This window comes from Watersipora subatra, chromosome 10 (genome assembly GCF_963576615.1).
Source record: "Watersipora subatra chromosome 10, tzWatSuba1.1, whole genome shotgun sequence".
In the NCBI taxonomy this organism is placed as follows: Eukaryota; Metazoa; Bryozoa; class Gymnolaemata; order Cheilostomatida; family Watersiporidae; genus Watersipora; species Watersipora subatra.
Window position 1 is genome coordinate 46,355,694 of NC_088717.1, and position 16,783 is coordinate 46,372,476.

A 16,783-nucleotide genomic window follows, 5' to 3' on the forward strand; every position below is an offset into this window, starting at 1 on the left:
AACTCCATCATAGCCTGTGCAGTATGCATCACTAGTAAAGCTCCAACGGTCAGTGTAGGAGTTCAGATTATGATGTAGTCAGATACCGTTTACTTCTTGAGTTTTGGTTATATTTTTATACAAACACACAAAAAATAGAAAAATTTGATGTAGTTTTATTTCCATCCACCGCCCAAAGTTCCATCCAGTTTCACCATTCAAATGTTTTTTTTATAAATCAAAATAATTTTATGGCTGTGATTCAGAGATAGATGCTACAAGGGAATAACCACTTGAGACTCAAACTCAAAATTCAATTACTGGTATTCAATAGGTAGTAGTCAATTATATGGCTAATATTTAATAGCTGCTTGACTGCATTTGAGAACTATAAAAACATCAGTTACAAGATTCATCAAATTTCATCAGACACAAAAATATTAAATTATAAATAGCAATAATTTATATGAAGAATGGGCAAAATAATTTTTCTGTAAATACAATAATTAACTTTTTGTTTGTTCTTTAAAAAGCGGTCAGCTATGTGGTCAGGCTTTTTTGAAGTGCCTTTTTACATTAAGTATAAATTAATTCATAATTATTTAATAATATTAATAATGAAAAAAACTTACACCAGAGGTTTTATAGGATATGTGGTTTTGACATCTAGCCTGAGTGTAAATAGCTAGCGAATTTAGTTACATCGGCAAAATGAAAGCCCTACATACTCGTATGTTGACAGCCATGTGATGTGTTTATTACTTCAATTTTTGTTCTATTTTCCTATTGATGAAATAAACAAACAAACATAACAAAATTACCACATTTCAAAAATGTTATATTCAAACTGGTACATATTTCTGGAATTGGTAGGCGGTAAGTTTGAGAACTCAGCGTATACCCGACCTATATGATAGTAGCCATAACTATAATATTTGCAAAAAAAACTTATTGTTTTTGTCTTAATTTCAAATTTTTTTATAAACCTCAATGTAAAATGTTGAACAGCGATTGGCTGATTACTGCCATTTATACATTGTTCCTGGAAATAGCTACTAGTAAACTTTCAGTAACTGTATGAGTCATTTCTTGAGTAATATAATTATATTTTTTTATCAGATGATGCTGCCAGGAAAAGTTGACTGCCTAAATGGATGGCATAAAGAGTATGATGGGTAGCTCATGGCATCTTCGCGTAAGTTTTTATAATAAATGTATAATAAGTTTGTTTAATAATCACTTATGAAATGTTACTCTAACATGATGGTTCTTTACCTTTTATGCCCCATTCCCCTTTTCCAAACCTAAAGACAGAAATTCCCTTCTCCCAAATCCTTCAAATAATGCACTGCAACTAGATAGTGAACTTTATTTACATATATAACTTATATACATATATATATATATATATATATATATATATATATATATATATATATATATATATATATATATATATATATATATATATATATATATATATATATATACATGTATACATGCATTTATTACAGTCATATTTACATGGAATATTAAAAATGAATGCACATTGAAACTCAATATATCTATCCTTGTAAGACAGTCAGCAGACTAGTGCGATTTCTGTGTTTGTTTGGAGCTGACCAGAATTTTGATATTATGAGTTGTTGTAGATAGAGCACACCGTAGGTCAGCTTCTACTTCCAGACGATTTCTAGATTTGCTCTTTATGGTTAGCATTGCTAGAAATTCTGACTCGCAAAGATATGTGGAAGCAAATGGTATGAGCATCTTGAAAGCGGCCAGGCTTATGTTGGGATACAATCTTTGGGCCTGAACCCAAAAGTGCTCTATTGAAAGCTCCTTGAAGTCATCTTTTAATGCAAAGTTGTTTGTCAGCTCCAAAAACTCCTCCTGAAGCTGTTCCAGAATCTTGTGGACATTGCGTCTGAAAGGGTATCGGGTCAGGCTCATCAATTGCTCATTCCTAGGATCTAACTTTGGAAAATATCTCTCAAACTCTGCTATCAAGCTGTTCAAGTGATGCTTTATGTCAGTTAGCAAAGAAGCGGAAGGAGCTTTCTTGTCAACTATTGAATGCAGAACTGAAAATTAAACTCTTACATTCCCTGTAGCCAGTCTGTCCACCCAGAGTTTGAGCTTGTCCTTGAATGCATCGATACTATCAGCTACATTCAACACATTTCTGTCTCTACCTTGCATCTTTGTGTTAACTTCATTGATTGAAACAAATATGTCAACCAGGTAAGCAAGACACTGATGGAAGCCTTCCACCTGCATTGAAGCCAGTAGTTTGGGTTTGTTATGAGTTTTCAAGAACTCATTGACCTCTGCTCATAGATTGAAGAAACGCAGAAGCATGTTACCCTTTGATAACCACAAAACTTTGGTGTAGAACAACAGTGATGAGTGCACAGCATCCATATCTCGCATAAATTGTGGAAGAGACGTGTTTGTAAGGCAGAGCCTTTGATAAAGTTTACTACTTTAATCACTGAAGAAAGGTGTTCCTGAAATCCTTTGGAAAAAGCTTTTGCTGCTATCGCTTGTCTGCGAATGAAGCAACGGGTACTCACCACTAAAGGATTTTTGTCTTTTACCAACTGTGCAAATCCAGCACGACAGCCAAGCATGGCTGGAGCACCATCAGTGCAAACTCCAATTAGTTTACCTCAGTCCAGATGTTCTTTGCTGAAAAAGTCGGAAACCAGGTTCATAACATCAGCAGCTGTGGTGGTCTCTGTTAGAGGACTGCAGAGCAGAAATTCTTCCTTAATTGTCTCTCTGTGTACATAGCGTGCAAACACTATCAGCTGCAAAATGCTAGCAACATCATTAGATTCATAAAGTTTAATGGCGAACATGGGAGATGATTTGATCTTTTCAATTACTTGCCTCCTTGTGTCTGCAGACATATCATCGATCATCGATTTCCCTGTGCTGTCTGAGAGGGATAAGTCAGCTATATTTTGAGCGGCTGGGTCTTCAAGAATAATATTAGTACACTCCAGCAGACAAGGTTTAACTAATGTTTCACCAATGGTGTGTGGCTTCTTATCTCTGGCGATATGGTAAAACAAAGCATAGGATGCCTCGGTAATGGCCTGTGCTTGGATATGAAAGCTGCCAGTAGAATCCAGTTTTGCCTGCTTGAGTTCTCTCTCTTTAGCTTCAAAGAACGGCTTTGATTTATCCATGTGTTCTGCATGTTTATTTCTTAAGTCTTGCTTAAGTTGATGTGGTTTCATGGAGTCGTTAGCGAGCACTTTCAAGCACAAAACGCATTGTGGTACTTCGATGCCGCTTTTGATCATACAAGTGAATCCATAGTTATGGTAAGAATCATCATATGTTCGTCTTTTTGTCTTTGACACTTCTAACACCTACAATACGGGATATGTGATCAAAATATTTGAATACGTTCAATATCTACATGAGCAAAACATCATACATATGTTAGCCTACAGAGCAAATTGTCAAAAGTTATACGTTTGTGCAAACCAAATCGGTAACTGAACCATTAATATTGCAGGCATGTGTATGCATGTAATGTAGCAATCCTTACCTTTTCCATAGTTTTAGATCTTGGCTTTGTTGAAACTACCGAAATTCATTCACTCCTCGCTGCCCTTAATATAAGAAAAACTAGTGCCACGGAAATTTTCTTTGGCAGACTGCCAAATTCCCCCCTAAAATCCCAAAATTCCTCCCTGGGGGAATTCCCCCTGGTTAAGAACCACTGCTCTAACGAGAAATAGGTTTATCTATTTCCCTGTCTGAAAAAATGTTTAGACAGTTTGCAAAAATGTACCACAAAAGAAATTTAACTCTAATATTCAGCTTGGTAGCCAAGCACACTAACCACCGCACCATTCCACCACCTTGCCGTATTTCAGAATAACTACGGACATACTTTTTACATGGGATGATTTCTCATGGAGCATGGTACTGCTTGCCATGCTGCCTGCATACTGATATTCCTTTATAACAGACCATACGTTATAAACATGTTAGCAGAAAACACTTGCCCACAAAAATGCTCAACCAGATGAGATAAAAAGTTAATTTGATCTACATCAGCATGGAAAAGCTGTCAGAAGCAGTATAGGTTATGATTGGTATAGGTTTAGAAATGCAGCAACTGTAGTAGTGATCAATTCAGCTAAAGCCCTATAATATCAACTATGAACCTTTATGAGAAAAAATATTTAGTGTAAAGTCTAACGAAAAATTATTAAAAAAACTGCCAACCTCAAGATGACATTTCAAACTAATTTTATAATCTGAAAAGTATCTTTAAATTTATATGAATACCTTGCATTTACTTTGCACTATATTTCAACAAACTATGTGATGCTAATTTTTTTGCTTTTTAGGTTGAAAAGCCAATTAAACATTTGCTTGACTTACTCAAAAGATTTTTCAAACTGTGATCAGTTATTAGAAAATGCATTAGTTTCAAGAATAGACAGCATTGTCAATTGTAAAATCAAACTATTGTTGTATAATAATATTATGTCAGTTTATGACAGAAAACTATTTTTTGAATAAATAGCTAAAATGAAAATTATTAACTTTTACGTTTTGTATTAGGTGTAGCTACCCATTTAGTTTAACATATAGTTTTCTGTAAAGTCACATACATGTATGTGTGCTCATTTGGAAATACATGTACATACATTTATAGTAATTTGGTAGTCGCCAGACTCTAACAAACTATAATTGATCTCTTCAAAGCAAAGAAGACTAGGTCATTCACAAATGAGTATGGTGTTTTACTTTACTAATTTACTAACACCATGTTACTAGTTCACCGACACCACTACCACACCATGAAGTGTAAAATTGCATGTCGCGCCATTACAAATCACTCTGAATAATTCATTAATGCATGTAAAACTGTTCAAACAGAGTTCAATGTAAAAAAAATTCGAACAAATGCATGCATTTAGAAACGTAATACAATTTTAATGAACATAGTCAGTATTTACCTTTTGCCTCCTTTACTATGAAATCTATATTACCAAACTTACTAGCAATATGAATTGCACTATAAACTGAAACTCTAAATTAAATATACTTTCAAAAAACAACCCATTGCTTATTAGCAAGCTGACTACCAAAAAATGGCTGAGACTTCCAGGCAAATGGTTTAAGGCGGCAAGAACTTGAAATTTTTCAGCACACCAGACTTTCAGCCAAGCCAAGTCAGCCAAGCCAATCACAATCAAACATGCACCCAGGATGTGACAGCAATCAAACATGCACCCAGGATGTGACAGCATTCAAACATGCACCCAGGATGTGACAGCAATCAAACATGCACCCAGGATGTGACAGCAATCAAACATGCACCCAGGATGTGACAGCAATCAAACATGCACCCAGGATGTGACAGCAATCAAACATGCACCCAGGATGTGACAGCAATCAAACATGCACCCAGGATGTGACAGCAATCAAACATGCACCCAGGATGTGACAGCAATCAAACATGCACCCAGGATGTGACAGCAATCAAACATGCACCCAGGATGTGACAGCAATCAAACATGCACCCAGGATGTGACAGCAATCAAACATGCACCCAGGATGTGACAGCAATCAAACATGCACCCAGGATGTGACAGCAATCAAACATGCACCCAGGATGTGACAGCAATCGCAGAAGCAATAAGCAAGGCTGACAGCTCGCAGAAATCTCTGCAGTGAAAAATTGCATAGCTTATTGCATCATATCTTCATTCCAAGCTAAAACATAAGTCTAGTGCTTTTGTTGCAAGCTGCAAACTTTTGAAACACTTTACCTCGCTATTGCTGAGATCCTTGATTGAAACGTTACGTTAGATATTTGATTATTTACAGCATTCCGGAATGAAGTTTTCTTCTCTTCAAAAAACTACTGCGTAGATAAAAATCCAAGCTATTCTACTGGTCACAATGATGCCAATGGACTGAAGTTAACATTTGTACAAGCTGGATCTTGCTTTGGAGGACTTCAGCCTTGTGATCAATACACTGAAAACCACTTGTTGGCTTGCGCCGTCTGCTCAAAACTCGAAGATTAAATGCTTAACGACACGTGGCCTAAGTTTCTGCTAGAATTTTCTGCAAAAGCTATGCGTTTACCAAAAAATCTAAAAATATATAAAATTTGTATCTCATCCTCAAAGTTGGATTATATTTATTCATTAAGTATCAACAATTTATTAGTTTTTTATTGTGAAACCATTTGATGAACAACTCACTAAATATTCTGAAGATGGCAGCATTGCTCTAATAGTTATTTGATAATATACATTTTTAGCAAACCATGTAAGATCTACAAAATAAATATATACCTATGCGTTCATATTGCAAAATGAATTTCTCTTTTCCAGCGATGTAAACATTGCCTACCATCTATGTTATGACAAAATTAAGTGGCTTAAAGAATAGACAGATGCTGCCAATTATCGATTATTTCCATCCAAAAGCTTGTCAGATAAAATATATCTATTACATGACCTACATAATATACTTATTACCACAACTAAAAAATGAAAAAACAGAATAGTTACTAGCCACTGAATGCAGTCTACCAGACATTTTGTGCTGAAGAGCAGGAGTAGCCTTTGCATTACTAATTATCTATTTAGGTAGTCAGTATAGGAAAAGGTTTGATAGCTAGAATTATGTACAAGCTGAAATTTTAGTTTGAAATTTGTATTCTGCCTATTTTATGTGATTCCCTTGTACTTGAGCTGTTGTGCCTGGTACACGTTAGACTAATTCTGAAATCATATTATTCATTTTAAACGATCCATATATAGAAAATAGATTTCTGCTCAGTCATTCGTGACAACATAAATTATCTTGGTTGCTCACGTAAGCATTTCTAAATATATGTTTTCTGATTAGAGAACATAACATGCCAGTATTGTAAGAATCAATAGAAGCCTTATCATAAATGAGATGAGCAGATAAAACTGATAGTAATGGAGCTGACAGATCAATGATTTATTTAAGTTTTGATCCATTTAGACTTATTCAAATCTTTTCAGCAATAACTAGAGTTTTGCTTTTAAACACTTTATTGATAAACCTGGCACTGATAAAAAATACCTATTGAAATATAAAGCTCAAAGCAAATCTTGAACAATATTTTGGATTGGAACTCCAAAAAAATCGATAATTCTAACTGCCTACAAACCAGTAAGTAGCCAAATGTCACTTTTTAGTTAGAAATTTTTCATTACTACGATCCATTTTGCTGTTTTGTCACGTAGGACTTTTTGTCAAGTATGCTCATTGTTTGCTGGACATATAGCAAATGTTTCATCTAATTGGCTAAGCAGTAGCTATGCAATATTGGCATGGGTCAGTTTTGATGTGGGCACAATAAATTGAACAACATTGAACCCTTTTGTGTTGTTGATAGACTAAAACATAAACTACATTGCTACGTTAGTAGCTCGGTTCTAATTAAAATAGTTTTTCTGATAAACTTGGAATGATAATGGTGATTCTGGTATTGCAAGTTTAACTTAGCCTGAGTAGGAGATCCTCATGACAATGCAATAGGTAGAATAGAGGGCAAAAGTTCATCAGCTGTAAGTGTATAAACCTACATTGTGACATGATCCTGAGATAAACACACCTAATACTAAAATGAGTAGTTAATGTCTGTATGATTATTAGCATTGGAGGAAACCCATTGCAACATAAAAACCACAGGTGCCAAACAAAATGTTTTGATTTTTCTGTCAGTTTTTTGTTTCTCCCTTTTAAGTTGGTTTGTAAGTCTCCAGACACAAGTCATTAAATACTTTAGCGTTGAACCAGTAGTATGCAAGAGCATTAATTTACACTATTTATAGACATGACGTCTGTCACATCACTCAATAAGCGCATGGTTCAAGGTTCAATAATAGCTTAATCTGGGAGGTTCTAGTGAAGACTGGTCGCCATCTACCATGACACAACCTAGTGTATAAGATTATCAGCCCGGCGGAAACACATTGCAACATAACAACCACAGGTGCTAAACAAAATTGATGGGTTTCCTATGTCAATGATTTGTTCCTCTCGCTTAAGTTGGTTTGTGGGTCGCCAGAAACATGTCTGTCAGTACTTCAGTGTTGAATCACTATTGTGCATGAGCCTTCAGCTACACTCTCATTAGACACGATGTCTGTTACATTACTCAATAAGCACATGGTTCAAGGTTCAATAATGGCTTAATCTGGGAGGGTCTTGTGAAGTCTGGTCGCCATCTACAGTGACTCAAACTGCCATGGAATGTATTGTGTTAACAAAGTTTCCTCCAAAACTGATTGCTACTCAATTATATCGGAAAATATAATGAAAAGGTGCTTATTGCTACAAAAGAAGTTGAGACCAATGAAGAATAGCGGTTAAACTATAATTTGCACAGCTTCTCTGGTACGCTTGGATAACTTAATAACTAAACTCTACAGCTGATGCAACATTGCCATCATCAAAGTTACTTGACCCACTGATATATAGACGGTCCACAAGGATTGGCGACGGCTATCGTATGGGAGGGGTTTAATGATGAAGCACTGTTGGGATTGTCCTAATCTGGGTTTTGGGGCTAACACAGTTTTCGAGAGGCGGTCTCATTGCCTTGTTAGGTTTGGAAAACACGACTCGCTGTTATTGTGTAATTAGCTCATTCAGTCAGTAGACCCCTGCGGTTCACAATAACAAACCTTGAATTTCTATAGTGTAAGGGTAGTGTCTGAGCAAAAAGATAGATCCATAGAAAATAAAACATTTCAAATTACCTATTTTTAACAATTTTGATATTGGTAGGGGTTGTAATATATGCTTAAAGTTAAATATAATTTACCCAAAATCAGCCAAACAACATCATTTTTTTCCTAGTTATTGATTAATATTTTGTCACCCCTAATATAAAATAACAAAGTTTTTTATCATTGTCACATTGTTTGACTTGGCCAATAAGATGGGACAGCAGGCAAAGCTGTGCAGTGTTGTTTTCCTACTCAGAATATAAATATAAAACCTAAGTTGGGCTATTTCACAATGGCGACTATTAATATTGTGAATGGCAACTGACTGATCATGACGGTGACAATATTGGGCAACTATGTTTATTTCACAACAAAATGAAACAAACAAATCAGTAAAATAACTACCATTGTTCATAATATTTGTAAATTTACAAAGGGCTTTATTCAGCATATTTCTTTGTTCTGGTGCTATGTACGAGTTTATCACAACGGAGCTCGATCATTAAACACCGACTATATGATAGCCGTTGTCTATCCGGGGGGGGGGGGGTTTATATCATTGCTTGACCAAAGGGCTAAAATAATTATGTTTAGCCAAAATCACAGAGCAATTGTTTCTGAAAAAATTCATTTTAAACATGCCAAGCTTCTGCTTGCAGTAAGCTAAGCATACATCATACTTGATGTTTGTGGGATTCGTTCTGTTTTCTATATCTCTTTTTTCTCCTTCTTTTTTCTTCTCTCTCCTCGTCTTCCTTTCTCTTTTACTCCCGCTATTAACTCTGCCCACTCATAATCTACAATTGTATCATTGTTGCATTATTTTGTTTTATATTTCCCTATATTTAAGTTTACATGAATTAATATGGAAATAAATATAAAAAATAAAACATAGGTAACCCTTTGGCAGGGGAAATGACCAAAATGTCGTTTACCGGTTGCGTGGGGAAACGACATGTATGTCGGTTTCGGTAGACGTTTATAAAGCTGTCGCCTAGTAACGTTAAACAAAGGATATGAGCACTAGCAAGTATTAAATATTATCAACAAGATATCGGTTGATGATTTCCAACATAAAAAGATTATCTGAGAGTCGTTTCTTTGTGCTAAAAGCTAAACAAATCGCGCCTCCTTGGAAAAAAATAAAAGTTGGAAAACCAGTCAACATCGGCTTGACTTTCAAAACGGTAAAATAAAATATTATTTGATCCTGCTATCGTTATAGTGATTTTTGTCTGATTAGAATAAAAAGAATTCAAATGGTAGAAGTGATGTAAACGTTTTGTACTTTTAATACACTTGGAATATACAGAGAAAACGATCATTATGGTGGCTCGCGCGGCAAGGTTATAGCGTTTGACTCTACCAAGAAAAATGCTTCCATCCATTTCATACAGGGACAACTGCACATTGTTGCATTTTTTTGAGTAGTACATATGTGAATAAATGTTTATGTACAAAAAATTTTGTTCATAGAAATAAATTTAAGATTTGAGCTATGCATGTTCATAAAATATCTTTTTATTGAATTTTCGACAATAAGTTACACAAGTTTCGGTTGTTTTTGGGGGCTTATACCCGGTCAAAAAGGTAATAAAATATTGTATATGAAGACATATATATTTTTATATACATCCTCATAACGTTTATGTTGTATTCCCTACTTTTATATCTAAAATTAGTCTTGTAAACATAAAAATATAGATAAATATATATACCTATATATAAATACATGTGCGTATATATTTATATATAAATAATATATATTTCTGAATACATGAAAATTATACATGTATGAGTACATATATTCAAGTATATACTGTATGTATGATTATGAATGTATATACAAATGATCCAAAATGGCACTTTCTCAATACAACTGAGACCTCAATTGGTTGTGAACTTTGCAGCTGCTGGTTTTTCTTGATTTCAAATTAAATATGCATTGAACTGCTTCTAGATAATTTGCATTAATTTGCATAAGTTGCATTTAATAAATTTATCAAAGTGACACGGCTACTTTTTCTTTCAAGATTACCACATGCTTTTCTAGCAAATCATTAAATTTAAAAAGTTTTAAGTTATTGGAAAAATAGCAAATAACTACTTGCAGGGATGTGCTAGCCAAAAATGGTATAATAACCATTATTGTCTCATCTCAGTTAACCAAATTGTTATTAATGTCCACTTAGGCCCAGTCTTCTATCGGAGTCTTTCGAGTTATAGTAGTGGCTTCACGGCGTTATGGTAAATGACAATGATTGTGTCAAGCTCATCAGGGACTTTTACATCCAAACAGACCAGCACAACTTGGCAAACCGAAATGAAAGCAAGGAGAGATAGAGGGCTACTATAATACATATAGCAGTACAATTTATTACAACATAGCCAGCAAAAGATAGAAAAAAGGGAGAAACACGTGTACAGCCTACTTGAAAAAGAGAATGAAAAATACTGGCATATAAAAGCAACGATAATTCTAGTAGTCAATAGAGCATCTAGTGTAATAACACTTGCGCGTCAAATATTGATGGGTTGCCATAATACAGGTAATATTCAACAGAAGTCTGTTACAGAAAATTGCAATAGTGGGAATGGCTAAGATCTTGAAGCGGGTTATCAAACTCTCAGGTCTGTGGCAGCAGCCCTAAGTGTTAATAAACCTTCTCATGTTCATGTATTCCGGTTATCAGAGTTAAAGAAAAAAAATTATGAATTTTCTTTAGCGCGCACCCGCAAACAGTTACTGATTATTTTTCCAAGAACTACAATTTTCTGGTACTTAGTGACTTTCTAGAAAAAAAACTATGTAGTAATCTTGATAGCAGCCAATTGTGATCTTATTTTTTTTAGAAAGCTAATCTGTTAGTATCACAAATCAATATTTTTTGTCAATCCTAAAAAAATTGGCAAACTAGCAAAATTTAGCAATCAAGGTTTTGCTTTTACTGAGCTAAAAAATCATGTTTTATCATCTAGCGGACATAAATTGCTACTTTGAAGTAAAATTATAAATAGATGCAAACTAATACATGTAGAACATATAAAAAGCCTGCCAAGCTCCTCTTTTTTTCTCCAAAAATCAAACAACTTGAGTGCAAGGCAATTAATTACATATTTCTCAGCAAATTTATAGTGGTGCTGCCAAATATGCAATAAACATAAGTAGCTACACGGTGTGAGACTTCTGGGTTATCTGCTCTTGACCACTTTTTGCGACCTTTTACATAGTTCAGGACTTGGGCTTGGCTCCGCCGCTTTGTTGTTGAGCTGACTTGTTAGTTTGCCCTTGGCCGACCGGAAGCGTTACCAAGGGTCATGTCTTCTACCAAGTAGAAGCTCAGTCTAGTCCTGGCTTTGGTTGCCATGGCACCAGCTGTCCTCTCTAGCTCGGACTTGGTGCCAATGATTGGCCACTGACAGAAAGCTTATAATTCCTCTCCACCTTTAAGAACAGAGATTTGAATTTTAACTTTTCAAGATCACTCCACTATTAGCAAAGGCCTAATATCCAAATTCATCTGTTGTTTCTACACAGTTTGATTGCTACTGTAAAAAATGTGTTGGCTAGTTTAATACTGACTTTGTGAGTTTTTAATGAAAAGCTTAACTTAACCTTTTCATAAAATAGGTAATTTTAGCCAGCGATCCTCTAGCACTGGCCAACTGAACAATCTCACAAAAGAAAGCAAATTAGGTACAGGTTTATTTATACACTTACAGATGGACTTACAGAAAATTTTAGTTGATTTTATCAGAAGGTATGAGTATTTTTTATAATTTGTAACTGTTTTTGATGCTTCAGTTGATCTGTCTGCCAGCATGTTTGAGGACTAAGATTGAAACAATTTAATTGTCTTTATAGCACCAATTTGTCACTTATAGCTGCAAAAAACTGACCAAATTGAGACACATACCCTCACAACTTGAACACAATGGCCAATATCAACTAGCGCAACGATAGCCATGTAATTTTGCACACATTTTCCTTTTGAACATTTAAGAATTTATCAAGTTTTGTCAAATTCATTCTTGAACATTTTGGCAGGCATATCACCTCAAAAATCAAAAAGACTGACAAATTGTTGAAAAATACCAACACTTTACAATGAAGTCTGCAAAAATTGTGTGTAAGTTTATTTTTAAGTAATGGATATAACTATGATGCGTTCAATTGTTTGGTTATTGGTGGTAAAATCATTATTATAACAACTTCTTTTATGTTTATTTAAAAATTAGAAATTTAAAACCACAGTGCATGACTATCTTTAAATTAAATCTAGATTGCGCAAACTATCGCACTGTCAGCAGGCTTGATGCAAACTGTCAGTATCCCTTCAGCCTGGTTTAAAAGATACATGTATTTAATTATGACTCTTCATCTGCTAGTACTCTGACCTGATAATGATACAATATTTTGCAACTGGTAAAGTGTGCAAGTTTAACCTACACTAGCTTTAGACTCAATACCTGTAACCAATTTTTTGAACAACTCTTATTGTTATTTCTTATAGTTTGTTTGGCTTGGTATGTTTTGAAAAGCTTTAATCAAAAACTGAAATAATTTATTTTTAAGACGACTACAGCCAATTTATGTGCTAAATGTTTGGTGATTTCCAAAAGAATATATGCGTTATCACAGCCTCCATCAATTGCAAATCTGGGTACCATTTATGGACATTAGGATAGGTTTAGATTGGTAAGTTGATAGTCAGTAAAAATAGTGACAACGAACACATTATTATTCTTGTCTTATTGTGAGAATTTCCCAGTAGCGTAGGTTGTAGAAAGGCAATTTGTAAGAAACAAGGCCCAGGTATTTTGAAATTGCTATAAAACAGTAGCTTTACATAATATTACAAGACAATTTTTTTTAAATGGACATAACTTTAAATTAATCAAAAAATTACCTCGATTCCTTTTACTGCTCCAAACATTATTCACGGAGCCTTAGCATGTGAAAGATGAATAGGGTTGCCACTTTTTAAAAATTGAACTATTTTATAATTTTGTGTAAGTTACACGTATAATGATACAACATTTAATAAATAATTAGACTATGGCAAGATAAGCACGTTTGAACAGTTCCACATGGTGACTCTTACTATTCTTTCAAAAGATTTGTTTCCTACCGAAAGCAAGGAAGCTTTCTATCTAAAGCGATCTTTTGATGAGCAACTCAAAAATGTGTGGATGGGATACCATAAAATTATACAATTTTAGTGAAATAGAGTTTTCAATTTTTATCATTAGATTAAAGTAAGCAGAGTTGGCAATAATCAAATGTTCATAAGTTTTTAATATTAAATTGAGCTAACTTAAAACAGTTACTTAGGGATTTATAGCTGACGGTGAGCTAAAGTACTAGCTGTGACAAACTCTGTAATCGAAATAACTTGTGGTCACTAGTCAACTCATTAAATTTACAGTAATTATAGGTTTTACTTTGTACAAGAAACAGTTTTGATACTTTAAATATTACTTCATCAAAAATTGTACGTGTATGTCTTTATGGAGGACTTATAGACAGTGAGTATATTACGAAAGTAATTCAACAGTTTTAGTTAAGCAAATCAAATATTTATTTGACCTGAACTTTTGTAAGTGTTCTTATGATTAGAACATGAGCTTTCCATTGTTTTGGTATTTCTTTTGAATGATATAAGAAAGTTTTCCATCATACTCAGCAGATTTAACTTTTGCCACTAACACAGTTTCTTTGGGTGTGCTAAACAAACAACATTTTCTAACTACGCAGTTTTCCTAACAAGCTCATCAGATGCTATTGTGCGCATTGTTTTGAAGGGTACTCACACTAATCACTAAACATTGCCCTCCCTTTGATGATTAATTCAAACTGTACTAAACTGTACTGCAACAATTACCGACCAATCCTGATACTCAATTTGGCTATTGATAATTCATTGTACATATTTAGTATCTGTAGATGGCTTCTGAGGTATTTTTACAAATTAATGTTTTAATAAAAATGTTGTTTATTTTTTAGAGTTTGAAAACAAATCTCTTTGCAGACACTTTTGCTGATCATTGTTTATTGCAGGTTCGTAAATTCTAAAAATTCCAAAAATTCCAAAAGTAGTTGTCAAAGAAGATGGCGCTCAAAGAGAAGTGTATGTTATATGTAGAAAGCTTCGTGATTATTTTTCTAGAATAATATTTTAGTGAAGTTAATATTAACTTTTTGCATTTAGAGTAGTAATGATTTGTTTCCTGCAAAATCTTTTTGATGAACCACAAAAGCCCAATTAATTTAAAGTGGGGCCACACATGCCAAATCTTTTGGCCAAACTCATGAAATATATGAAAATACTGAGAAGCACCGAAATATTCGGCTTACACTCACAGACCATGTATGCGCAACAAACCCGTCGACGAAACAAATTTGATTTGCTGAACCAATTATTTGCGAGTGGGGTTTTAGCAGCTTTTGAGATTGGTATATTTCAAGAAACATATAGCGACTCGCAAGAAAAATACCGACGCAGCTCAACATATTAAATACGGTGTAACTCATTAGAAAGGTGTGCATTTCTAGCACAATTTAATCAGATGCATTGTAGTTACCAAATTGAATAGCGTTCGTATTTTTCTCATGTGTTGTTAAATGTGTATTGGACTATATCAACCCTGGAAGCTGCTAAAGTTTTGCTTTCTAATAATTGGTTTAGCCGAATAAAATTTTTTTGTCAATAACTTGAATGCGCATGCAAATCTTTGATAACTCTGCGAGGTTTAGCCAAATAATCTTTTGTTTTAAGTTTTTTGTATATTTCAAGATTTCGGTCAACTTCAGTATCTGTGACCGCACCTAAAACCTAGAAATGTTTTATAAAATGGCTAAAAACCAATAAGTCACTTTTGAATACAGTTCAAAAAATAAGGTTCACAAATTTAAAGAGATTAATGCTGACTCATACACCACAATCTACTAGTTGTGTGGCGAAAACTTATTAACTCAGGAAAAAATTTTCAATTAGTTGTTCAATTTTTGAGGAATGTTTTATTCAAGTTTTAACGCTTTGAGTCACACATACATGGAGGTGCTCTTACTATTTAAAAATAAAACTATTTTTGACATCAGCAACAGTTTTAAACTTTTAAAGCTTTCTTGAAACAAAAAAATTTGGAAAACCTTGGCTTGTAAATCTCTTTTGAAAAATAATAAAATCTAAGGAATTGCCCTTAGGGCCATGAGAAAGTATCATTTAATTTTTTTAGTAGCTTAACTAGTGGATGCTGTGTTTGTAGCTAAAGATGGTTAGTTGGAGTCTAATCTCTTTTGTTTTGCATTGATTTCATATTTTAGAACATAGAATTTTTTAAAGTTTCAAATTTATCTCATGGATATATAAAGGAAAATAAGATTTTATTTCAATAAAAAAGAAACTGGTTTATTATTAGGATAAGATCTGAATACCACTAACTTAAATTTTTCGCTTTTTCCAAAGATAGCTACGTACTCACTACTACTACCATACCACAGCTTTCCTTAGCAAAATGACATAAAGCAATACATACACAATAACGTGCTTCAACAAAAATACTCTTGCTTTTCCATTTGGAACTTGTCGACAGGAATCAAAATATCTTCCTTATTAAAAATCAAATGACTGCGTGAAGGAAAAACTTAATTGAACCTTCATTTCAGTTTATTTCTTAAAAGTTCAAGTTTGAAACAAGTTTAAAACCTATTTCCACCTGTTAGATTCTAAATTTTATCATTAGTAAAATATAAATTTATTTATATAAAAATTTAGTCAAATAGCAACCCTTGCAAAACTATTATGGAAGTATCATTTTCATAATTTTTTTAAACAATAAGCTAACTTGGTAGATATTGCGAAGCGTGTACCAGCCTTTCATTAATAGCGTTGCAACTAATTTTTTTTAATTTATTCTATTGCATGATGCAATTACCACTGCCAAAATATTTCTTTGTCAACCATTTATTTTCAAACTGATTGAGATTTAAAACTATATTTAACATTCTGAAAAACAGCATTTTTGTTTGGCAGAAGCAGCTT

At 33.8% G+C, this 16,783-nt stretch overlaps 2 protein-coding genes across 2 annotated transcripts; both read right to left on the bottom strand.

Moving 5' to 3' along the window:
- Window positions 1–1,569: 1,569 nt before the first annotated feature.
- LOC137407138 (protein FAM200A-like) lies at window positions 1,570–2,259 on the bottom strand. The gene is made up of 2 exons (XM_068093739.1): window positions 2,175–2,259; window positions 1,570–2,048 (listed from the first exon to the last, which is right to left on the bottom strand). The coding sequence occupies exons 1-2, from the start codon at window positions 2,257–2,259 to the stop codon at window positions 1,570–1,572; spliced, it is 564 nt and encodes a 187-aa protein (XP_067949840.1).
- Window positions 2,260–2,651: 392 nt separating this feature from the next.
- Window positions 2,652–3,553, bottom strand: LOC137407139 (protein FAM200C-like). Its single transcript, XM_068093740.1, has 2 exons — window positions 3,545–3,553; window positions 2,652–3,362 (listed from the first exon to the last, which is right to left on the bottom strand). Exons 1-2 carry the CDS (start codon window positions 3,551–3,553, stop codon window positions 2,652–2,654), a joined length of 720 nt encoding a protein of 239 aa, XP_067949841.1.
- Between the last annotated feature and the right edge of the window lie 13,230 nt (window positions 3,554–16,783).

What these genes read in the sequence shown, in the direction of transcription:
- LOC137407138 (XM_068093739.1), bottom strand. Translation starts at nt 2,259, where the DNA reads ATGCAGGTGGAAGGCTTCCATCAGTGTCTTGCTTACCTGGTTGACATA. An exon ending in AGTTAACACAAAGATGCAAG is followed by an intron (nt 2,049 to 2,174) that starts GTAGAGACAGAA and finishes TGCATTCAATAG; the next exon opens with TTGACAAGAAAGCTCCTTCC.